Source organism: Sorex fumeus, unplaced genomic scaffold (assembly GCF_029834395.1).
Source record: "Sorex fumeus unplaced genomic scaffold, SorFum_2.1 ptg000002l, whole genome shotgun sequence".
Classification (NCBI taxonomy): Eukaryota; Metazoa; Chordata; class Mammalia; order Eulipotyphla; family Soricidae; genus Sorex; species Sorex fumeus.
In genome coordinates, this window is record NW_026606059.1 from 31513422 (window position 1) to 31540673 (window position 27252).

The 27252-nt window shown below is 36.9% G+C and overlaps 1 protein-coding gene across 1 annotated transcript in view; it reads left to right on the top strand.

Moving 5' to 3' along the window:
* CPA6 (carboxypeptidase A6) overlaps positions 1-22842 on the top strand; it is a 287513-nt gene extending 264671 nt beyond the window's left edge. Inside the window, exons 9-11 of the mRNA XM_056111478.1 lie at positions 14476-14678; positions 18675-18759; positions 22655-22842. Of these exons, the coding sequence (XP_055967453.1) occupies positions 14476-14678; positions 18675-18759; positions 22655-22842 (476 nt within the window). The remainder of the gene's footprint in view (positions 1-14475; positions 14679-18674; positions 18760-22654) is intronic.
* Positions 22843-27252: the final 4410 nt, after the last annotated feature.

Below are 27252 nucleotides of genomic sequence, written 5' to 3' on the forward strand. Positions count from 1 at the left end.
ATTCCAATTAGGAAAGCAAGTAAAGTCCTTAAGGAAAAATTTCAGCAAGAAACAGAATAAGCTTTGTGAGGATGGCAGGGGGCTCTGTATGCCTAGGAGCAAAGAATGGCTGGAAGGAGTGGTGAGAAATGAGGTAGGAGACAACCAAGATAGAAGGTTCTAGCTAAGATTCTGTGCCTTGTTGAGCTCCATGGGCTTTATTCTGGAGTGAGGTTTAATGGAGTGAGGTTATATGTATATGGAGTGTGTCACAGAGAACATCATGACAGTCATAGTATACCTTCAAGACATATCAATTTCCATTGAATATTTCAGTTGATAATTATTCTATGTTAAAATAAACACAGATAGATAATGGAGTGGGCAATTCACGTGAAAGTAAAACAAATATTTAGAATGAGATATGGGCTTATAGTCTATGTTGACTTGGCTTGTTAAGGATGTTGGTTGGGAGAGCTTGACAAACATCAGATAATAGGGAAACTTTGAAAGTGTTTAAAGCAAGAAAATGACTTATCTCAGAGTATCATTTGAGTAGGACTGCCAACCACAACAGGTTGTTAAACAAGACCATAATAAGGAGACTGGCAAAGATGAAGAGAAAAGAACACATAATAAAGGGAGAAACAGCAGCATTCACTTAGGCCGCAGGAGATGGAGAAGTACAAGGAAACTTGCAGGGTAAATGAAAGGTCAGGTGACTTATTTCTGGTTGGGTAACATCTACCAAGATGCTGCATCTAGTAAAAAGGTAAGGAAAGCAGGAGGCTAGTTCCTAGCAGTGGACTTGAAGTGCTTGTGAAAATTCAGGGAAAGAAGTGCAATAGGTAACTGAATGTAAACTTAAAGTATTGAAAAAGGTCTGGTCCCTTGCCCTCTAGAAGAAGTCAATTCATACAAAGTATATTCTCAGACCATAATAGAATGAAACAACTAGCCAATAACAGAAAAATAGCACAAAATTTTCCAAATACTTAGAAAAAAAAACATTGTATTTCTATGGATAAACAGAGGGAAATATTCTCCAGAAGAATTAAAATAATTTTAAACAAACTTCTTAGAAATTCAGTATTGAATACTTATATTTTTAAGAAAAAAGAATATTTACTACTCAATTATCTACATTTCCACCTTAAGAGGTTAGATGAAACAGAATTCAGTGGGAGAGCACCTGTCTTGTCAGCATGAAACTGTGAATTCCATCCCCAGTCCCACCCCACATGCCAAATGTAATACGGCTGTCACCACCACTTATGACCCCTAGTATTACAAAAAAAAAAGTGTGTTATTTCTGCAATCCAGTGTATGCAACTTCAAATCATTACAGCCATAACAATGTGAATGGATGAGAAAAACATGAGTAAAATATAAAGAAAAGTAAAAGACATTTTTTTAAAGAAGTTTGAAAATGAAGAGCACATGGATCCCCATTTAAGTATAAAAAATGAAAATGGGGGCTGGAGCAATAGCGCAGCGGGTAGGGCGTTTGCCTTGCATGTGAACAACCCAGGTTCGATTGCCAGTATCCCATATGGTCCCCTGAGCACTGCCAGGGGTAATTCCTGAGTGCAGAGCCAGGAGTAACCCCAGTGACCCAAAAAGGAAAAAGGAAAAAATGAAAATAGGAAATGAAGTAAAAAAATCAACAAAACTGAAAACAGAAAAACAATAAAGAAAAATCAATACAACCACAAGATCTCTCATACAGTTAAAAGTCAATAAAACTCAACAAGACTGTTAGAGTGAACAAGATAAATGAGAAAAGTTATCAGTATCAGAAATGAAATTGAAAATCTTATCATAGACCTCCCTCAAGTGTTAAATGGATCATGAGCAACAATATAAATTCAAAGACTTTTATTGAATTGACCTATTTCTTTAAAAATACAATTTACCAAAACTTACCCAAAATAAACTCAATAATTTGAAGAACTATTTATTTCAATCAAGAAAAAAATCCATTTTTAAAGAATCATATGCACATTTCAGAATAAAAATATGTAAAATTTAAACTTCCTAAAGTTAGGACCAGAGAGAGCAGGTAGGAAATTTGCCTTGCACACTACTGACCCTGGTCCGACCCCCAACAACACATATGGTCCCTTGAGCACCACCAAGAGTACAGAGCCAGGAGCGAGCCCTGAGCATCGCCAGGTGTGAACCCCCAAATGAAAAATAAATTAATTCATAAATTAATAAAAATTTAAAAATTAATTCCTAAGAGTAACAAACTGGAAATAACAGATTTATAAACTTGAAATAAGTAAGCAGTGTCTTATTAGTATCCTCCTCTACCACATTTTGTATTTTTCAGATACCTTACCACTTCCAAGAGGGGTTTCTTTTCTTTTTATAGAAGTTCCTTAAGTATTTCTTGGATGGGTCAGAGTAATAGTGTAGCAGGTAGGACTGTACACTGCTGACCTGGCGTCCATCCCCAGTACCCCATATGATCCCCCAAGTGCTGCCAGGAGTGATTCCTAAGTGCAGAATCTGGAGCACCACTGGCCAACAACAACAACAAAGTATTTCTTGAGAGACCAATTTAGTGATGATGAATTCCTTTAACTTTTATTTGCCTGAAAAGATTTTTATTCCTCCTTCAAATCTGAGTGAGAACCTAGCTTAATAGCGCATTCTTGCTTGGAAGTCTTTTGCATTTAGCACTTTCGACCATGCCATTTCCTTCTGGTCTATAGAATTTCTGTTGAGAAATCTGCTGACAGATGTATGTGTGACTCTGCTTTTCTCTTGCTTCTTTAGGATTCTCTCTTGATCTTTGGTTTATGCCATTTTAATTACATATCTTGATGTGTGTCTTCATGGGTTCATTTTGTTTGGAATTCTTTGAGATCTTTAGGTACATTATTTCCTTCTCAGCTTGGGAAAATTCTTGACTATTATTTCTTCAAATAGTAATTATTGGGACTGGACATGTGGCTCAACAATAAAGTGCATGCCTTTGATCCCTGTCACCACACACAAAAAATAATTATTCCCCTTCTATTTTCCTTCTCCTTCTGGAACCCCTGTGATGTAAATGTTATTCCTTCTGTGGCTATTCTAATAAAACCTGTCTGTTAATTGCACTATTTTAATTCATTCTTTTTACTGGTCTTTTTGCATAGTTTTCACTACTTTATCTTCTAACTCACAATTATATTTTCTGTTACTTTTATTCTACTGTTGAGTGTCCTTTGTTGCCATTTTTAAGTTTAGCTATTGTATTCTTCAGCTCTATTTCTGTTTGGGCTTTTCTCAAACATTCTCTCATGCTTTCACTTTGTTGGCCTTCTCCACTGATCTTATTTCAGTAAGAATCGACTGATGTTTTTCTTCAGATAGTGGAAGAGGCTAGATGAATGAAGCTTCATGGCTTTGTTATGTTAAGAGTTCTTTCCAGGCTGTTTGGAATCATCAGTGTGATTTCCACCAGTTTCCCATTATGTACTTGTACTCAATGGTGGCCTGTGGGATGGGGATCAATAGTGGCAGGCCCCCACTGTGACACTGGGTTCAGTTTGCCTGGGCGGAGATGAGCCCAGGAGCCCATGTGTGCCAATATTAAAGGCCCCTCAGCATCAACAAGGGGCCTGAAATCATATGGACACATTCACACATAAGTAGACCTGGCAGGGACCAGAGGGTAAATGTCACTAATGTGCTATGGCCACTGTGCTCTTATGGACCTGAGGAGTGACAGGAGAGCCCATGTTAGCCTGTGTTTAAGAGAAGGCGGAGGGCTACTTTCCACTGATGACAGAGTGGACACTTCAGAGATGACAGAGTGCAAAACTTTGACCATAGGCAAGCAAGAGAGTGCAGCAGTTAACAGGGTTCCCTTGACAACTGGCTATGCTTTGTGGGCGGGTGGGGGGGGGGGGGAGATTGTAGCATACTCTGTCTGTAGGAGTGTGGCTTTCTAACTAGCAGTCAAAAGTGGGCCAATAGGAGTTGTATTTGTCAGAAGAAAGTACTCTTGATAATTGTCTCTCTGCTCCCCACTTGGCTAGAGGTGGATGGACCTCTCCTCAGGGGAGTATCCTCGCAGTCTGTTACTATGGAGAGTGAAATGTCATTCACCAGCATTCTGGCTGCAAGGTTGCTGGAAGTGATCAAAATGACTCCATAACTCTTGGCATCCCATTAAAATATTCTAAGTTTTGGATCACAGGAATAGGGTATCTGGTAATCAGCACAAGTCCCTCACCCCATTTTCTTTTGTTTTGGGGCTACACCTAGAGGTTCTCAGGGATTACTCCTGGCTATGCACTCAGGGATCTCTCCTGACAGGGCTCAGAAGAACATATGGGGTACCAGGGATCAAAACTGGATTGGCCATGTGCAAGACAAATGTCCTATCTACTGGACTATCTCTCCAACACCTACACACACACCCATTATGAGGTAAGCTTCACACCCTAGAGATCTCTTCCCAACTTACTGACCTACAGTGACAATGCCCACAGCGATTGCAATCATGATTTGGATCCAAATTCACAGAGGATAAGTGATAAAGTACTAACTAGAGCCCAGTCTATAATGATTTTTGCCCCATTGCTGTTTCTAATACTCCTTTCCTATTTTTTTCTTTAAAGACTGCCATCTGCCTCTTTTTGCCATCCAGGAAAATGAGGGCTTGTTGAAGTAACAAACTTGTTATTATTTTTAAGTAAAATCATATATACAGTATTCGCGTTGCACATAACTGACCTACGTTTGACTGTTGACATCCCATATGGTCCCCCAAGCCCTGCCAGGAATGATCCCTGAACACAGATCCAGGAGTAAGTCCTCAGCACTGCTACAGTGGCCCCAAACCCAAAAATAAAATAATATGCATCCACATATTGTTTTGATTCATATTTTTTTGGTTTTTGGTTTACATACAGTGGTGTTCCCAGCTAAGAATTCAAGGGTCACTCCCAGAAGTGCTCAAGGGACTATGCAGTGCCAGGGATCAACCCCAGGGTTCATGTATGAAAAGTATGCTCTCCAACAATTCGCACTACCTCTCTGACCTAAAATTCATATTGTTTTCAGTTTCATCTATTTCGAGTCCCACCAACTCACTTAGTCATTACACTCTCCCCTGAGCTCCTGGTCCTGACTGTTCTCTCCCCCTCCTTTAGGGTCCTATGCACTTAGTCTGTGTGACACACTTCATAATTGCATTAAACCCTGCATTGTCTTGTTCTCTCATTTTCTTAGACTTGGATGTCTGCTCTCCTTTCTGATTTACGAGGTCTTTGTACTGTTTTGCATCTCAATATTCAATCTAAAGAGGTGATATATCGTTCAGAGGATGAATTTCTAAAGTGTTCGGAACAGAGAAGCATGCTGTTTTATTTGATATGACTAAACTTTCTTCACTCTGGACTGCAGAGGTGTATTATATATTCAGTGGCTGTTCTGCATGTAAAGATGAGAAAGATAATGGTTTTTTGGTCTTTCCCTGTTTGATAGTGTGAAGGAAACTTCCAAGCAGTGCTCAGGAGACCCAGAGCTCATTCCAGTGATTTTCAGCCAAAGGGATCCAATGCTGCTCTGGCCCTCTAGAGAGTGATCATAGGGAGCATACGAGCAGGAGGTCTCCAGGACCACATCCAGCAATGCACAGGGGATCATGTGATGGGAGGGAGCAAACCATAGTCAGCACATACACATGTATGTATAAAGGAAAGAGGCCTTTGCCTCAAAATCTGAAACAATAGATTGGCTTCTGTAACCTGTGCAAAAAACGTTAGATTTCTATGCTCCTAAAGCCTGAAAAGTGATGTTTATGCTTTTGCTCCTTTCCCTACCTTCTGTTTTATCATTGTTTCCTGGGCACTAAGTAATTTTTCTTGGCCTTTACCTGTTTTCTTAAAGTACTACTTTAGCTTTCTGCAATCTTCATCTTCAGAATAGAAATTTCTGATCAGAATCTATATATCTGAGACAATACGTGGACAAGGTTCTAAATTATGTATCCAGCGTAATTAGTAACCACCCAGTAGTGCCAGAGATTGTTCAGTATTGTTTCCACGCTGTTTCTTTGCATTCCAGTAAAGACTGAAAAGTCCCCCTGAACATCCATAAATAAAATTAGATTCATTTAGTGATTTACTATCCACCTGAATAAATTTATTTTTCATCTTAGAGTCCCTACTATTTAAGATTCAGATTTTGTATTTTAAGACAAAGTTTAAAGGATATGAATTAGGCAAAAACTCAGAGAAACACTAGCAGAAATATTTTTAATTTGCTTCTATTTCTGAATCAATATGTAGTTTGTGATAAATAACATTGGCAGAAAGTCAATCCATAAAATATATCATAAAACATTACTGAATATGCCAGTCTATGGATCAGGGAGGAAATGTACAAGGATACAGAGCTTGCCTTGCAGAAAGATGGGACTGGTTACATTCGCAACACCACACAGGTGGTGTACCAAACACTTCCAGGAGTAAACCCTGAACATAGTTGGCCAAACCCAAAATATGTGCATGTATATAGATACATACACACAAACATGTATATATACATATATGACATTGTCTAGTGTGCACTCATGCAAGCAGCATTAAATCAAGACATGACCCTTTATAACATTCAACAGTTTAGCTTACACGACAATCATGAAATCAAATGCTTTTCCATTTATTATGTACCTATATTAATTAACAGTTAAACCAAGTAAAGTAGGGAAATGGGCATGGTTGCAGTTTTAGCATAGAATACCACATCTCATGACAAATGAAGGGAAGTGATATCACAGACCCAGAGTTGGAGAAGATGCTGAGATAAAGTGGCAAATTAAGTGAACATTGAAAAATAAGAAAAAATATGTTTCAGGTAGAGAATAATATGTGCAAAGTCCTAAGAATAAGAGTATAGAGTGGCTGGAGCGATAGTACAGAAGATGAGGTGTTTGCCTTGCACACAGCTGATCCAGGTTCGATTCCCAGCATCCCATATGGTCCTGAGCACCGTGAGGACTAATTCCTGAGTGCAAAGCCAGGAGTAACCCCTGTGCATCGCTGGGTGTGACCTAAAAAGCAATAAATAAATAAATAGTATAGGAACTTGCAAAATGACCAGTAGGTAAGTGTGGTAAAAGTAGAAAATTGATAAAAGTTAAAATTTCAAGCAGGTAGAAAGAAAATAGACTATCAAGGACCTTGTGCTATAAGCATCTAGTCAAAAGGAGGAACATGACCTTGTGAATTCCAGATGAAAACTGGATAGCTTTGCAACTATGATGGAACCATGGAAGTATGTGAGGCTCTCAAGTAAGTAAAAATGCCAACCAGTCTTATCTGTTGATAAGGTAAAGGTAAAGGTAAAGGCCCTCCCGTTGATCGTCGATTTGCTCGAGCGGGCCCAGTAACGTCTCCATTGGAGACTTTGTTGTTACTGTGTCTGGCATATCCAATACTCTCGGTAGCTTGCCGGGCTCTCCGAGAGGGGCGGAGGAATCGAACTCGGGTCGGCCATGTTGGCCGCTTGTAAGGCGAACGCCCTACCAGCTGTGCTTGTTGATAAATAATATAAAAATCTCAGCTTTAACATGGAAAAAACATATACAAGATAAACTATAATTCCTACCACAGATCCAAATATTTTGATCATAGAAATAATGTTTAGGCATAGTAAAGATTTCAGAATTTTCCTTTATTAGGCAACCACCTCAGGATTTAGGCAGCTTTAAAATAAGATGTAATTTATGTTTTTAGAAGATTACAATAACAATTTTAGAAGATTGCATTCAAGGTTGGGCCTACTGAAGGAAGGAAACTATTATCAATAGAGAGGAATAATGGTGAAAGCCCAAACTTTGTTGGTAAAAGTCAGCATAGGAAAATTTAGCCAAAAATCAAGAATTTGATCTTCAGTTGGATAAAGGATGAGAAAGAAAAAACATTCTAGGATTGTTCCACCTAAACTTCTGACTACAATAACTAGCTTGATGAAGGAAATTGTTTGAGAAACACAGCAAAACATTCATTTGGTGGTAGGAAAGAAAAAGTCCGTTTCTTTTAGAGACATATTGAGCTCCCAGAGCTTCTCAAACAAACAGATGGAGATGTCCAAAAGACTCATCTATACATAAGTTTGAGGCTTGAGATAGAAATTCTGGAGTTGCTGACTTGCACCTGCCTACTCAAGAATATTGCTCTAGGAATAATCCCATTTCTATCACTCCTCATCTTTTGTTTGTGCTATCTGTGATGCCAGAGTTTAGACTTGGATCTTTTCTCTCTCTACATTCATTCCTTCAGAGATTTCATCCTCTACCATATGCCCATATATACTCCCAACCATATATCTTTAGCACAGATTGTTCCCCCAAACTATAACAACTATTCTCTGGATAGCTAATGAACATCTCATATTAAAATTTCCAAAATAGGTGATCTTCATTCAATCAGACCAGTTCTTCAATTCATTATCAATTCAGTTGATGGTAACTTCATGCTTCAAGTTCAAGCCTAAAATCATGTAATAATATTTAACATCTCTCTCATATCCTGCAGCTAATCCATTTAGGAAACCCTATTGATTATTTATAATGGCTCCAAGTTACAATCACTTTTGACCAGCACTCTTACTACCACTTCCTCTAGCCACCATCATTGTTATTCCTATTATTGCAGAAGATTTACAAATATTCTCATAATTTCTGCTCTTGCATTTTTCCCTCCCCAAGATGTACACAGTCTCTCTACCTTCAGTCAGAATGAACCTTTTAAAATATAAATCAGGAGCCTGAGAAATAGTATAGCAAGCCCTGCACTTGCCTTGCATGCAGCCAATCAGGGTTCAATCTCCAATACCCCATAAGGTACCCTGAGCCCGCCAGGAGTGTGATCCTGAGCAGAGAACTAGGTGTAAGCCCTGAGCACTGCTGGGTGGGGCCTAACAATCAAAAAGAAAAAAGGATAAAATAAGATAAGATGTAAGTTAGATTATGTCACTCTTCCGCTCAAAACGTGCTCACATTTTACTAATCCAAAGTGCATAAAATGATTTATAAAATAGCACACGATCTGGGACCCTATCGATTGCATTATTTCATCAATTCCTATTTTCCCTTCAACATTTGTCTCCAGCCACACTAACTAGACAAACTCCAGGGCTTCTGGAAGCCTTCGCCCAGTTTGTTCTTTTGAACTCAAATACTCTTCCCCAGACTCTATGGTCAACTCCCTGTGTTCTTCAAATTAGCTTTAAAAATGGCTTCTAAAAGTAACATAACCATCCGTGGTGGTGGGAAATGGGCACTGGTGAAGGGATGGGTATTTGATCATTGTATAATTGAAACCCAAGCACAAAAATTTGTAAGTCTACAACTGTACCTCATGGTGTCTCACTAATAAAAATAAAAAAGAAAAAAAAGAAAAGAAAAGTAACATCACCATCTTGTTGAATAGGTGATTCAATATTTAAGTGCTAATTGAAGAAGCCATATTTATTAAAGAAAATGATCACTAAAGAAAATGGACGAATGGCAGATTTATTGATACTCTTTATTTTAAGGGACTGATAGAGGAAAAGAGACACATAAAGAAAACTGAGAAGTAAAAAACAGCATTTGGCCGAAAAAATACAAGAGTACAATGCGCCAAAGGATTTGTCAGAGTTTCTCTTTCCTTCTAAAACTGTTCTTATTTATTAAAGTTCTTATTTTTTATTAAAATACTTATTTTTTGTAAATAAAAAATATTTATCATCTAAATGCAGATTTGATTTTATCCAAGAACTAATTAAGTAACCAAACTGCAAACCATCAGGCTAATTTAAAGATGCTTTGTTGTTGCTGTTATACCTTTTTTTATATCTTCAACATTTGATAGAGATTAACAGAAGTTTAGTTGTCTAAACAAAGACCTAAATGTCAGTGCCATATTCCAAAGTGTAAGCATCTTCCCTGAACAAAGTCATCATCACATATTCATTCAACAACATGTGAAAGAGCAATGTAGGTCCAGAAAGATAGTACATGGGTTAAAGCTCTTGCCTTGCATGCAGTCAGCCCATGATTGAGTACTTGGCACAGCCTATGGTCCTCTGAGCATTGCCAGGTGTGAATCAAATACACACACACACACACACACACACACACACACACACACAATAGAAGGTGTCTGTATTTGCTAAATACAGTATAATAAGGCATGGTTTCTGTCCTCTAACAGATAAGAAATTTGTATAACTAAAAAACAATAGTCAACTTGTGCTGAAAATTAAGAGCCAGACATAGTCTTCTCTAGAAATATTCTATGTTCTTTACTTTGCTGCTCTTCCCACCCAGGTTGCTAATTCACAGTCTCACACAAAGCAGATAAGTGAAGAAGACTCTAATTGTAGGTATGTAGTTGGGGGACATACTTCACCTACAGCCATAATTTTTTTCCATTTTATAGAAGAAAAAATATGGCAGACCATGTTTATTTATTTTTATTTTTTTATTAGTGAAACACCATGAGGTACAGTTGTAGATTTACAATTTTTTGTGCTTGGGTTTCGATTATACAATGATCAGATACCCATCCCTCCACCAGTGCCCATTTTCCACCACCATGGATAATATCCCCCCCACCCCCATCCCCCCATCCCCCCCTACCTCTGTGGCAGGGCAATCCCCTGTGTACTCTCTCTCCTTTTGAGTGTTGTGGTAACAGACCATGTTTTTAATGCCAAATATTCATCCCTCCTTTTATTATTTAATCTTAAAAGAAAGATCATTAAATTTGTTCTTTTCTTTTGTGGGAGAGAAATGTCTAAAAAAGCAAATATTTCAGTTTGGTTTCTGTTTGGAAGGATTGATAAAATTATCATAACTCTTAAGTAGAAAAATAAATAGACCCTTGAAAGTGATTAAAACTGTGACAGAGAAAAGTTGTGGGGCCAGAGCGATAGCACAGTGAGTAAAGTGTATGCTTTGCACCCAGACGACCTGAGTTCTATCCCTGTCATCCCATATGGTCTCTCAAGCACCACCAGAAGTAATTCCTGAGTGCCGAGCCAGGAATAACACCTAAGCATTCCCTGGTGTGACGACCCCCCCCCAAAAAAAATCAAACAAAGAAAATCTTGTGAGGGAAATTTGTCTTGTCTTATAATCAGGATTACTTTAATACATCTATAGGCAATATGGTAACAATATGCAAATAGACAAAGAGATCTGCAGAACAGGTAGAAAAGTCCAGGAAGAGATCCATCAATGCAATTGTCTTTAATCAGTACTTTCCCTCCTCTCTCCAAATGTATAACACTTTTACTTGGTATGACTGAGTAGGTTATTTGAGAGGGTCTGATAACATTTATCACCATTAATTTATATGGGAGTATTTTAGCATTACCAGACTCAAAAATAACCTACCAATCAAACCAAAAAAGAACATTCTAGAGACCAAAGAGATAATATGATGGGTAGTGTGTTTGCCTTTCATACAGCCCTTCTGGGTTCTACCCCCAGCACCCTGAGCAACACCAGGAGTGATTCCTGAGTACTGAGCCAGAGGTAGCTCTGAAACCCCAAGTATAGCCAAGTATGGTCTAAATACCAAAATAATAATAACAAAATAACAGTCTACATTTAGATAGTGGGAAACGCATATAACCAAAGTGATATTTTGAATCAGTAAGAAAATAATAAGATATTTCATACATGATGTGAACAAAACTGGATACCCATATATTAAAATTTGAAAATTTGTTTGAAAATAAAGTTAGAATTAAAAATTTATATAGATGGAGGGATGGGTGTTTAATCATTGTATGACTGAAACTCAAACATGAAAGCTATGTAACTGTATCTCACAGTGATTCAATAAAAAAAAATACATAGAAAATCAAATTGCAAAATCCTAAGACTTTTTAGGATTACCTATTGTCTTTAAGAATAGTGAAAATATCCTAACAAAAATAGAAAACCCAAAATCCATTTAAAATGAAAAGGCATAATGATTACATAAGCAATAAAATGCCAGAATTATCCAAGTTCCCACAGGGAAACCATAAGCTGAAAGATAAAATTCACTATAGATGGCAAATACCTAAACATAGTGCTAATTTTGTAAATAGATAAGGAAAAGCTCAAGAGAGCTAAGAGCTAAGGCCACAACTAAATAATTCAGAGAAAAGTCCATTCAAAATAAACATATGAATGAAGACTAAAACATACTTGCAATAGAAAGACAAATAAAATATTTGCCATCAAACTCAAAATGTAGGATATTTCTGGTAGAGATTAAAGAGAAATACTACTCATATACTCCTCATGGATGCATAAATAATAGCAATATTATTACTACATAATGAGGCCAAAAAGTCTACAAGAATAAAAAATAAAATCCTTTTCAAACTTTAAAGTCTTTAAATATGTGTATTTAACTCCTAGAGTGAATGCATATGTGTATTTAATTTTTGTTAAGGCACCATGATTTGCAAATTATGGGATTTAATTTTTATTATGGCACCATGATTTGCAAATTTTCATGATTAGTTTATCTTTTTTTATTTTATTTATTTTTTTTTACATTTTTATTAGTGAAACACCATGAGCAAAAGTTACACATTTACAAATTTTTGTTCTTGGGTTTTGATTATACAATAATCAAATGCCCATCCTTCCACTAATGCCCATTTTCCACCATCATGGTTTCCAGTATCCCTCCCAAACCCATCCCCCCATCCCACCCTGCCTCTGTGGCAGGGCATTCCCTTTTGTTCTCTCTCTCCTTTTGGGTGTTGTGGTCTGCAAAAAGGCATTGTGTGGCAATCATGTTCAGTCCATAGTCACAATTTTTTTTAATTTTTTTTTTGTTTCTTTCTTTCTTTTTTTTTTTTTACAGTTGTAGATTTACAATTTTTTGTGCTTGGGTTTCGATTATACAATGATCAGATACCCATCCCTCCACCAGTGCCCATTTTCCACCACCATGGATAATATCCCCCCCACCCCCATCCCCCCATCCCCCCCTGCCCCTGTGGCAGGGCAATCCCCTGTGTTCTCTCTCTCCTTTTGGGTGTTGTGGTCTGCAAAAGAGGCATTGAGTGGCAAACATGTTCAGTCCATAGTCTACTTTCGACATGCATCTCCCGATTAGTTTATCTTTGACTCTACTATTATAAGCCAAAGAGAGAGGAAAGAAATGTAAATGCTGACACGTCAGGTTATGTATCCTAAATATCTAGAATTTGTAGAATTTGTAGAAATTGTAGAATTTTTTTTTTTTAGTTCCAGAGTTCAAACTCAACTCTCATATATACAAGGTATGTGCTCTACCACTGAGTCACATCCGTGGAACTGCATTGTTGCTTTTGTCAATCTGGTAATAACATTCTCACTTTTTATATTGTAGTACAATTCATAACAGTAAACAAAAAATAAATAGAATTCCCTAGGCAAATGTGTGACTAAATTTTCTTATAGTCACTGTCACTGTTCTCCTGTTGTTCATCGATTTGCTCGAGCGGGCCCAGTAACATCTCCATTGTGACTCTTGTTACTGTTATCTGGCATATTGAATACGTCACGGGGAGCTTGCCTGGCTTTGCCGTGCAGGTGAGATACTCTTGAGTAGCTTGCCGGGCTCTCCAAGAGGGGTGGAGGAATCGAACCTGGGTTGGCCGGGTCCGCTGCATGCAAGGCAAATGCCCTACCCGCTGTGCTATCGCTCCAACCCTCTTATTGTCACAATAGACTATAATTTAAAGAATTAATTATACCAATATGAAAGAAATTTCACAATGTATCACTGAAGGGAAAGAACAAGGTCCAGAAACTATGATTATGAACAGCTTATGACCAAAATGACTTCTACATATGCATATAAAAAACCTTATAAAATACGTATTGCTGTCACTGTCACTGTTTTATTGTTGTTAATTGATTTGCTCGAGAGGGCCCAGTAACGTCTCCATTGTGACACTTGTTACTGTGTTTGGCATATCAAATACAACATGGGTAGCTTGCCAGGCTTTGCAGTGTGGGCGAGATACTCTAGGTAGCTTGCCAGGCTCTCCAAGAGGGGCAAAGGAATCGAACTTGGGTTGTATGAATGAATAAATATATGAACATGTGAGGTTGTAAACTGTGCTAAGAACTAGTCCTGGTTGTCAACATAAATTACTTTAAGGTAGCTGTGAGCAACATAAATTAAAAACAATTTTTTAGAAGAAAATTTGGAGCCAGATAGTTAGTACACAGGTAAAGTGCTTGCCTTGCATGCAGCTAAGCTGGGTTTAATCCTTGGCACCACATGTGGTCTCCTAAGCCCTATAAAGAGTGATTCCTGAGAATAGAGCCAGGAGTTAGCTCTGGGCATTGCCTGGGATAGATCCTCAAACAGAACAACAACGACAAAAAGAAAAAAAAATGGCTTATAATACCATTTGTTAGAGTCTTTTTAACAATGGTGATTTGTATTCCTTGCTTCATGTCTGTTCATGCCCCTCCCTATTTTATTTTCAAATTTACAGATGTTGGAGCTTCTATGCACCCCTGTGATGATACATACTGTGGGCCTTTCCCAGAATCTGAACCAGAAGTGAAAGCTGTTGCTAAATTTCTTCGAAAACACAGGAAGCACATTAAGGCTTACCTCTCCTTCCATGCATATGCCCAGATATTGCTGTATCCCTATTCTTACAAGTATGCAACAATCCCCAATTTCAGTTGTGTGGTATGTATTCAAGCCTATATATGTAATCAGGCTTTCTAATTCTTTTCTAATGCTAAGATCATTCTCTGCTAAGAGGAAGCACATATTCTATTAATTCTAAGAAGTGTTTGTAAATTATATATAAACTGGTCTTTTTTATAATAGATTGTGGTAAGTAACTATAATCATCCCCATTTGTAAAATGGGGAAATTTCAACCTAAACAAATTAAGTAATTAGACTAAAAATACAAACATTCTACTATGATGGCCATAACTCAGTAAAAAATCTATCTGTAGCAATCTGTAGCATTATAGTATTCAACAATGGTGCTGTGTTTCTTCTCAAATGCAATCACTTCAAACCTATTTACATTCTTACCACAGGTTATGCAGAAAATGTCAGAATGGATTTGATTAGTATTATAGCTTAGGTCATATATACAGAGATGTAATTAACTTTATTGAGTAAATAATTTTTTCATAAATTATGGTCAGATCCTCTTTAATTAAAACCAAGTTTTAATTCATAAGCACTATTTGATTAATGCTACTAAGTCTCTGGGCATATATCTGACAAGTAGGTGCTAAGAATAAACCACCTTTTAGGAGTGAGATTATTTGAAATGTGGAAAAGCATTCCTTCTCTCCTTAACTCCAAGCAAGATATTCACAATAGGGTATAGTTCTTCTAAAGCAAGCCTTATTAAGAGTCTATCATATCTAAAGGACTTTAAGGTTCTAAACTAGGCTAAACAAATTCATATCCCTTTTCTCCCTGCTGCTTGAACTACTAATACTCTAACAGTTCATTGGGTTTGCAGGAATTCTTGATCTGGATGTCCAGAAAGATCTAAAAAAAAAAAAAAAACCCAGAGAACCAGAGGAGGTCAGAAGAGAGTCGTAGGGGGAGTCCAGTATTGTGTCTATAAGAGACAGATTAAAAGACAGCTTGATTTTGGTTAGCCCCTATAAGAATTCTTAGTAAATTTTATCTGTTGAGAAATAGTATAAAGGGAGTAGTTACATTTTACAGGGCTATTCTTCAGTACTCTGTTGATCAAGAAGCTTTTTAGTTTTAAGTCCTAGCACCATTACCACCTTGTATCACAATGTTTTTACAGGTAAATGTACAACATTCCTAAATTGAGCATAGTAAAAATGCATCATCTCACAACTTATAGGGAATACATAGTATATTAAAGCCATTGCAGGTAATGTTCATCATATTTTAATATATCTTCCCACCAGAAATTAAACCCATTTTTTTCCTTGGATAGGAGGTTGTAGTATAAGAATAAATCAGTGGTCCACAGACAAGGAGGAATTTGACTCTCAATGAATATTTGACAATATCTGGAGGCATAGGAATAGGGGGCATGAATGATAACTCAGTGAGTGTAGACTAAGGCTGCTGCCAAAAATATCATAATGTATAAGACAACCCCATCAGCAGAAATTGGTTAGTCCAAGTGTCAGTAGTACAATGTTCATTAAACTCTTGTAGTGTGTTACAAATAAGCTGTAAAAGTCAGGACTACAATCCTCATAAACTTTGAATTCTAAGCATAAACCATTAAGTTATATTAAAACTGTTCAAAAATATTCTATTAGGATATTCTGGGAGTGACCAATAGCTAGTGTCTGCCATGCAAGCATGAGGCTGTAATTTTGATTCATGGTACTACCCACAAGCATCGAGCATCATTTTCATTATTTCTCTGGTCATTCTTAGCTTCTCTGCTACCTGTGATCCTTATAATCACAAGTATTTTTTGCTGCACCATAAGTATGTGCAAGAAATGATTAAAAGGTTGATCGTTAGTCTTTACAACTAAAAATATGGGTGAGTGCCACATGCAGGAGTATTGTAACCTGGTGAGTACATATGTGAGCACTGAAAATATTAAGTGTTTGACCGCCATCAACCAATGCAGCCAGAATGTATGTATACACCACCACTAAGGAGTGTGACTCCAGTGAGCATGTGTGTGATCACCACAACCCCAGAGAGCACCATAACCAATAGTGTATGCAATCTCTGGTCATTATAGCATCATCAAGAGGAGGAGAGGAAATGGTCAAAACAAACAAAATAACAAACATTAAAAAACCCCATTAATAATGTTGGAATCTCTTTCTGCAGAGTTTTCTTTTTATCGTTGAATTGATTAAACATAGACGTATATAAATTTTAAAATACTACTTATTTATCTGAGATCTAGTAAGTTAGGTCTAGGTTTGGGGGGACAATTGAGAGGAAGAAACAATGAAGAGAGGAATAATCATTAAAATTCTTTCAGATAGAATCTGGTGTGTCCGACTAAAGGACCATGTCTAAACTCCCTTTTCAGCATTCACAAGCACCCAAAGGCAGTTCAGAAAGTTCAAGCAAGGTTTAAAAGCTGTATTCATACTGTGTATAAATAGACAGTGCTTAACTTTTTAAGAGACTATTTTTTTAGTTTATCTGAATGAGGAATAAAGCATACCAACAGGTGAAGAAATTCAGTTAATCATCTAAATGTAGAAATATCTGCCCTTGCCATGGAATATTGCTGAAACTGTTGGAGAAAATGTTTAAATCTTAGGACAGTCTCCATAAAAGTACTTCATTATGATGCTTACTTTCCTTTTCTGCTGGCTTCTGAGAGAAGAATGTCTTCATCAGTGGGATCAATAATAAATTGTCTGCCAGGTTCTGGAACCTGGTCTACTAGGGTGCACTTGCAGTACATTCTATTTTATGCATTCCTTATTTCACACATTTCTGAGAAGAAAGAGGACAGTGAGCTGAAGTTAGGTCCAACACAGAGCACCATCAGGCCCAGAGTGCTTCAAATGATATATTAAATTATTCACAGGCAAATTGAAATGGGAGAATTGTATACTGGTTTCAAATGCTGCTTTTCCTCCCCTCTGTCATACAATACACTTCTCTCACTCCTTGTTTCAACAACTGCTTTGGAATTGCTTTTGATGGTAGGCAGTATCATTCCAGTTTATGTTAGAATATTTACCATAAAGCATTTTGTCTTGAGTTTTTTTTTCTCTGATTTTTGGCATTGGTAAGAATTCCAATAAAAATTTCTACAGCTTATCAGGACCTGTCTGGGCTCTATCAGGGATATATGTGGCCTTAGAAGTTGTGAAACGTTCTAAAATTTTTATTCCCAATTCTAGTATGGATATAAAACACAGAATGAGTACACTTGCTTATTGAAGTAAAGGATTTCTTAACTTGCACATATCCACTGAAGTATATTTTAAAGGTCAATAATAATATCTTGATATTCTTACAGGTTTGTGCTTCTTCAATATTCACTTATATCACTTGTCATCCCGTTAATCTTCGATTTGCTTGAGCGAGCACCAGTAACGTTTCCACCCATCCCTGTCGTGTGCTAGTGTAGCCCAATGGTATCTGCTCACTCTAGGAACACTAAGAGCCTCAAATCGTTTGTTCAGGGCTTTGACAAAGAAGTCTGACCATCTCGTAGGTGGGCGGCAACGTGTCCTTTTGATGTTCTTTGAAATCCAGTCAACATCTTCAACATTAATGCTAAAAATATTGGGAATCTGACATACATAGGCACATTGCCAAATATTCAGCATGAGGCTATAAATAGTACTTGCACGTTACTGCCCTGTAAACATTTTATAATTTATACACAGAGCTGTTTCTAACTAAAATAAAGTGAACAGAATGCTAAATCTGCATCATATAGGTAGTTAACCCAATTCAACCACTTCTTAATATTTCTCATATGTAAAATGCAAGTAGCAGTTATCACTGGTTTTCTGTGAGGAGAAATCAAATGAGATTTCTAAAATATAATGTTCTAAAATATAGTGTTCTAAAATATAATGGAAATGCAGTATATAATATAAGACAATATAATTAGTAATATATTTGGTAAAGTCCATTCCTGATAGCTGATAGTATTTGAACATACCAATATTTTTTAAAGGTTTGATATGATGATAGAAATGATATAATTTTGAATTTTTTCTCACAGGAATCTGCAGCTCATAAAGCTGTGAACGCACTTCAGTCAGTCTACGGGGTGAGGTACCGACATGGACCTGCCTCCAGCACACTGTGTAAGTGTCCTGGTATGTTGTATGATAACTATCTCTTGAACTAATATCTTACATAATGACTTACCTTTGGAAAAAACAGAGCATGTCTTCCATAAGTAAGATTGACTAGCAAATTGGTCAAAGACAATGAAGGAAGTTTATAAGTTAATACTCTTACACTGCTTGGTTAAAATCACTCTACCAATTTAAATTAATTGTAGGCAGAGAATATTTTAAGCATATTGTAATAGCAACAAAGTTGAAGTGGGATCTAAAGATAGTTTAAAGTACCACCATGAGCTTCTCCAAGCAAAACATAACTACTGTAAAGGTGGAAATGGGTCTTGAAAATATAACACAGTCATGTTTCAACCCTAAAAGAGCTTCCCTTTTATTCCTTCTCCCCATTACTTTGTTATGAAATTTTTATTTCTTATGTTTGCTTTGTTTTGTTTTTGTTTGGGATGGGGGGGTGAGTCACACACTTAGGAATTGAACCTAGGTCAATCACGTGTAAGGCAAGCAGTTTATCCTCTATACTATCTCTCCAAACCTGAAATTTTTATTTCTTAAATAATACTTTCAGTTGAATTTTCCCTTTCAAAATAAAATATTTAATTTATATGTAATAAAGTGCAATTGGATATATGGAAATTCCTTAAACAAAAAAATCATGTGACAGAGATTCGAGTCCTAATTCTGCCTCGGATCAAGTGTACATATCTAGCAAAGATATTTAGTAATCTTTGGTTTTGATTTTCATGACCATTAAATGAGAAATTGGCCTAGATCATTTTGATCATTTCTCATTATTGTTCAGGGATTTCTATGGAAATTTAATGAAAATCATAGATATGTCTAAATATGCACGTAAGGGTATGTATGCACCCACTGATTAATGTATATTAATAGTGATGTGACATCCAGTTATGGTTTTCAGTGAAGTGGCAGACTTGCCATTGATTTTTTTAATCCACCCATTATTATGAAAACAACCACTCACTTTCTCTAGCTCTCAGAAAAAAAGTTTGTCAATTAACATTTCTTTTCAAATTAGCTTATCCTAATAATGAGAAGGAATTTTTTGACAGTTTATGATCATTAGTTTCGAATGACCTTTTCAACTCTATTTTCAATAGAGGGGAGGTATACTATGATTGAAGCTGCACTGCCTGTTACCAATTAAATACAAATGAATAATTTTAAAACATAAATTTTAAAGATTGGACAATTTATCTTTCAGTTTGCTTTTAAGGAAAACGTTTTATTTACTGAGAAACAGCTGTTACCATAGAAATGGAGTTGTCTCACCAGCACAATACAACTATTAACACATACACTCTCAGACTGTGGCTACTATGAAGACTATTTGTAGTTCCAGTGTACTTTAATCTAGAGCGACAAAAAAACTTAGCAAGGACAGTGTGAGAAAAAGCATCATGTAATTGTAATCCTTACATAGCACAGTGGGTAGGGCATTTGCCTTGCATGCAGTCAACCCAGGCTGACCTGGGTTCAATTCCTTCACCCCTTTCGGAGAGCCTGGCAAGCTACCAAGAGTATCACGCCATGCCTGCACAACAAAGCATGGCAAGCTACCCATGACATATTTGATATGTCCCAAATAGTAACAAGTCTCACGATGGAGACATTACTGGTGCCCACTCAAGCAAATCAATGAACAACGGGAGGACAGTGCTACAGTGCTACATAATTCTATCTCTAACTGTCCCTGGCCAAAATAACATTAAATGTGGGATTATTTGGAGAGATAAATATGCTCCGATATGTTTAAATATTAATGTCATGTCAAACTGAATCATAAATTTCCCCAAAAAAGTATACAAATGTTATCCAATGGACTACACACTCATTTTTTAAATAATAATTGAGAACATATTATGTTAAAAAATAGTTATTAGGTACTTTGGGTTGCAAAGATACAAAAATAATATATAATATGTCATAAGGGCATATTTCATTTGTCTTTATGAGCTTGTACAACTAATATTCTTATCTCTTATTCAAAAGGGGAAACTGAGAGTTCTGGGAAATAGCTCAAAGAGCTGGATTCAATGTCCAGTACCACCTAGTTCCCCAAACACCAAGCTGGGAGTAGGTCCTGAGCACCACCAAGTGTGACACCCCCCAAAAAAAAAGCAAGAAAATTTTAAAAGTGAGAGAGGGGCTGATATAGAGAAGTTAAAGTTATAGGAGTTAGTGGGATAGGAAATGGTCCAAGCCCACTGCAGTATGTAATGTCCAAATTTTCAAAACTACTAAAAGTCTGTAGCATACAAGGTCACATGAGCCAGAGGAGATAGCTGTGAGAACGGATTGTCAGCTAATTAAAACACTTTCCAGATGAAAGTAGTCTGAGATTGAAAACAAAGAGAGATTGTTCTTAAGGTCACCAATGATCACAGGCCTGAAGTTTTAGTAGGCCAATAGAGACACTAGCCAGACCGAAAATGTAAAAGCAACATACATAAATTTTCTCTTTAGTTCAAAAAGCAATATAAGAGGATATTACTGAATAGGGTCAGGAGAAGAAAAGCAGTGCTTGAATATTTGAGTTAATGCAAATTGAAGAGAATGAAGTTTAGTTAGTGAAGCAAGGTTCTGGGGAAGAAACACACTCACTACCAAAGACAACAAAAGGTATCAAAGAGGACACAGGTACAAGGTGAGCAATCATTTCTTCCTCTGGATAAAAAATACTATAGGCTAGAGAGAGTACTTCAGGTAAAACACTTGCCCTGCAGGCAGTTAGACCAGGTTTTATCCCCAACACTACATATTTGTCCCTGGCACAGCCAAGAGTGAGCCCTGAGCCCTAACACTGCCACGTGTGCACCCCCCCAAAAATTTTTTTGAAAGATTTGAAATCAATAGGGAAGGTGATTAGTCATCTGGGAATAGAGTATGAGAATAGAGTAAAGTAAGGGGTAGAACTAGAAAAGAATGGGAAAACTATGTGAGGTCTACAAAAAGGAGCCGATTAACACTTTTCATCGCAGGGAAAAGTCTGTAATTAGTAGAAACTTGTAGCAGACTTTCTTCAGCTGCCTCACCAGAACCAAAGGCAGAGAAACTGGGACTGGAACTAAGAATTAGCAAAACAAAGGCAGAAAAAGAACTGGATATGGCATTTTGAGATTCTGATGAGAAATTCAGTGATGTAATTAACCTTAGACAGGTAGAGTACTGTAGAAAGTCTGGAAATAGCCTGGAAACTACTAACTAAAGTAAAGACAAGGAACAAATTGATTAGGAGTGGATTAAAGGGGAAGTAGGACCAGAAAACTGATAAAACAGGCATGGCACTTATGTGGCATGCAGCTGACCCAGGTTCAATCCTTGGTACCACATCTGGTTCCCCGAGCATCACTAGGAGTGATGCCTGAGTTCAGACCAGGAGTAAGTCCTGAGCACTATCATCCCCAAAATGAAAATAAAGATATAAATAAATAAATAAATAAATAAATAAATAAGGGAAGTAGAAAAATTAGTGATTCTCTGGGAGTCTTTGGAAGAGGAAAAAAACGCCGCATGAAGAGAAGAAACATACAGCGTGTGGTTTTGATTAAGAAAGAATTAAGTGAGTGTAGAGACAATTGAAATTAGAATTAAAGCTCAGAAGCCCCAAGGTCATAATACTGAAAAGCATTAATAATTAGTCTAGCTTCTTAAAGATGACAGCAGGTATGATTTATAATTCCATGAACCAGATGCCAAAAATCTATTGTTAAATCATTCTTGTTGAATTGAATATTCCAGTTAAAATCTGAAACAATATTTAATTTGAAAGATGAGTACAATTTAATAAGCAAATACCATATATGTGTATAAATACATGCATATCTGATACTATGTCTAATTCTAGTTTAATATTTTTTTTAATTTTAACTTTTAGATGTGAGCTCTGGCAACTCAATGGATTGGGCCTACAAAAATGGAATACCCTATACATTTGCTTTCGAACTACGTGACACAGGACATTTTGGATTTTTACTCCCAGAGATGCTCATCAGACCTACCTGTACAGAGACCATGCTGGCTGTGAAGAATATCACGATGCATCTATTAAAAAAGTGTCCCTGAGATGGCTCAAGATCAGGAACCAGAGAGAGATGACACTGAGCTGGGTTGCCTGGAGAAAGAGCAATTGTTTCCATGTCTATGGAGCTTAAGAGGAATTTCCCATGAAACTCAAGTCTGTGGCAATGAAAAAATAGCATGAACCTAGACTGTTGTGAAAAAGTTCCATTTTATATTCCTTTAGAGCCTTATTTGGTTAAGTGGAGAGGACTATTTTTTAAATCTTTTGTCTCAAGAAATGTATAAATTAATTGTGGATTTCACGTCAATAAATCTCGCTGTTTATTAAAATCTAAGCTACTAATTATGTGCAATCAGTTCTCATTTGAAATGGAAATGTTCCCCCCTTCTTTTCATTGTTGCTGTTGTTACTGCAATGTAACAATAAAAGACAGGAAAGACAGGGGTGGGAGTTTCTCTCTCAGGCTCTCTGTCTCTCTCTCTCTCTCATACACACACACACACACACACACACGCACGCACACATACACACACACACACACCTGGAGATAGAGCAGCCAGAAATCCTTGTGACACTGAGGATAAGGATTACAGACCACACAGTTGCCTCGAAGGTCCCTGAAATGAAAGCTTTTTAAATGGCAAAGTATTTCTTAATATAATGCACTTCTGGTCAAAAATCCCTGTCTCTTCATCTGCTGGCATGTGTGCAGCACATTAATCTAGCAAGACAGGGAAGCTCATAGTTCAACTCTGAAAAGACAACATAAAAGGGGAAGGTGCAGATACACATTGTAGTTTTACATTAATAATCTCATTACTTCCTCATATAATCAGGGGTAAATACTGATTCTTTCCTCCTTTAAATTGAAAGTGATGTAGACTTCCATTTTCAAGAATGTGGAAGGATAGATGCCTGTGCTGCTGGAAATAACTAAAGCTTCTAGGTAAACTATTAATTCAATTGTTAAAAAAATACAGACAAGATTATAAACTACCAGGCCAGGCACTAAGAGAAGGCAAAACCTGGGAATTGATACACTCTGATACTTGTGTCCTGAGACTGTTTGTCCACCTAGCTGAGTACAGGTTTTTGCTGCTTTCAGGGAACAGAACAGAAAATAAGGTCCAAGGTGACTCCTTAGTGAAAAGTCTAATAACAGATTCTCTTCCTACCAGAATTTTGGGATTCCCAAGGGGTTATCTGTACCTTAGGTGTAAGAGCAAAGTGCAAATTAGCCCTCCTAGTGCCTCCACTAGAATACAGTGAAAATTGGTATTTCAAGTTTTGACAAGATTAGGGAGGGGAAAATTTGCCACTGCAAACTTCTCTGTGGTCACAAGTCAGCCCTCACTTAGGTTTGCAGCCCAAATTCAAGCTGAAATTGTCTCTAGCATAGGATTTCAATCAGATTAGTTCCAAAATGGTCAAAAGGAAGATCTGGTATATATATATCAGTTAAAAAGTCCTAAAAACAGCTCAAAATCCTAAAACCATATATGTCATATATTCCAATATAAGGTAAAGGTAAAGGTAAGGTAAAGGCCCTCCCGTTGATCGTCGATTTGCTCGAGCGGGCCCAGTAACGTCTCCATTGGAGACTTTGTTGTTACTGTGTCTGGCATATCGAATACTCTCGGTAGCTTGCCGGGCTCTCCGAGAGGGGCGGAGGAATCGAACTCGGGTCGGCCATGTTGGCCGCTTGTAAGGCGAACGCCCTACCGCTGTGCTATCACTCCAGCCCTATACGAAATAAAATTAAAGCTTACAAAAAGAAAAAATATCACAAAGAAATGAGGATCAAAGTAAAACATAAAATTTCAACACTACTAAAAATGAAAATAATGGGAAAATGTTTTGAGAGTTGGAGAAGGAAATTCTATCCTAAAAACTTATACCCAGCAAGACTAACAAAAATATGAGGATTACTGATCTTTTCGTAAAATGGAGTTCCTAAATTATTTACCTTTCTTAGACAATCCCTAGTAGATTACTAAAATTTTGCTTTATTAAAATAAAAGAGTGAAAATGAAAGAAAATGCATGGTCCAAGAAAACTTGAAATCTAAGTAGAAGAAAGATTGGCGGGGTGGGGGTGGAATTTAAACCAATGATGAAAAGAGAAATTCCAGTAAAAGCAGTGTCTGGTTTGGGAAATAAGTTGGAGTAGGAAAAACAGAAATAAAACAAGATAAAATTCTCCACAATAGAGGCTGGAGAGATAATGCAGTGGGAAGGGCACTTGCCTGGCAAGCCCCAATTCAGTCCCTGGCAGGACAAATAGACCCCTGAGTACTGCCAAGATCCAGGAATAAACCCTAAGCACAGCTGGGTGTGGCCTGGCCCCAAAACCCTAAATAAATTAATAAAATAAATTTTAAAAGAAATGCTCCACGATAAAAGTAAAACAGGATACATAACTATGTTCAGAGGTGATTTTTTTTAGCTTATATCAGAATATGTTGGAATGGATTAATAATAAAAACACAATAAGTAAATAAAGAGTACAATTATTAAGCTTGGTTTAAAAATAAAGTACAAGAGAAGAAATATAATTGTTGTATACTATGTTATTTAGTTATCAATAATATAGAGTCAAAATGCTAAATGCTAAATGTTGATTTAACAAAATATTGTGGTTTGGAAGAAGAAACTATATGTGAAAGAAACTCTATGTAACCAGAAAGTAAGTCTTCATCTTCCATAGTAGGAAGTTAAAAGACATCTAAAATACCAGAAGTAAATACAAAATCATAAAACTTGCCACTACCTGGATGGATCTATAAATTAGCATCGTGAGTAAAGTAAGTTAGAAAGAGGGAATAATTTCTCTCATATGAGTGGTACAGGGGCTAGGAGTTGTTGAGGGAGGTTGACACTCAGGTAGAGGGTGTGGTGTTGGAACATTGTAAGCATGAAACCCTATCATTAATAGTACTATAAAACGTGGTGTCTACTATTTTAAAATTTAAAATAAAATAAATAAAATACAACATCTAAAAATACAAACTAAAATTTAGAACAATAGTGTTGCATGCTATTTACAAATACAAATAAGTACTAGAACTATTATTTAAAGTACTAAGAATACTTTTGCTAATAGAAGGGAAGTGAAAATAAGAAAAGATCAAACAGAGGACTCCTATTTTCAATATGGCTCATATTATTTTGCATGCTTTGATTTTTTAATTATGAAAAATACATAACAAGGAACATATTTCTTTAAAGGAAATAAATTTTTGTGGCTGTGGCAGTATTGGGATCACGCTGGATGGTCATGCCAGGAATCACAGTCATAGCCTCACACATTCAAGGCATGTGCTCTAACTTTGAATAGCTTGTTGGTCCCAGAGGGAAAATAAGTTGGAAAAGTTTTCTGTTTCTTGTTTTTTGTGTTTTGGTTCTGTTTGTTTCTTTGTTTTGGTTTGAGGGCCATGCATGGCTGTGATCAGAGCTTACTCCTGACTCTGTGGTCAGGAATAATTCCTGACAAGGCTCAAGAGACCATATGGGGTACCAGGGATCAAATTTGGATTAGCCGTATGTGAGGCAAGCACCCTATCCTTTTTAGTGAACTCCCAACCAGTCACCACCCACCATCCAGTTCAATTTCTAGCATCATTGTGCTCCCCCTGAGCAAAACCAAGAACAACCCCAAGTACAGAACTGGGTATGGACTAAAAGTCAAAAAATAGATAGATACAGAAAAAAAATAAATTTAGTAAAAAGAAAGGTAATGAGCTACTTCCCAAAATTACCTGAAATGGCATATGGCATACAATTGGCCATTGTCATCTGGTGACCTCCAGAGACTCCTGCTGTTGGGAAACTTTTCCTTTGACTGGTAGGGAACATGACACATAGCCCCTGTTTCCTTAGTTCTCCATCCCCAGTTCCTTCTCTGGTGTCTGAGATGTCTCAAATAGTATGACTCCTGTAGTCATCAAATAACAATGACTCTTGAATACTTAAAGGTTCGGTTCAGAACATACAGATAGCCTTCCAACTTGTTTTTCATTATCTTATTATTTCTACCTCTTTCAATATCATGTGTAATAGATGTTAGCAAGTTATGCCAAGAATGTATAAGGTTTTCTTTGGGAAGAGGGTATAACCAGTGTGCTTAGGAATTACTCCCAGCTCTGAGCTCAGTGCTGGAAAACCACTAGTGCCAGGCATCAAAACTATCAAAACTGGGACTCCTGCATGCAAAACACATTGAGCTTACACCTCTGGACCCCCAAATTTAAATTTATATTAGCAATTGACCTCTTCACACACTATATATTTTAAGAGTATTATTTTTTAAAAGTTAAAATTAGAGAAGCAATTGGTAGAGAGAAGTGGACACCAGTTAAGGAAATTGGTGTTGGAATATTGTATGCCTGAAGCTTAATCATGAAAAACTTTGTAAAGGAATTCATGGTGATTCAATTAAAAATTAGAACTTAT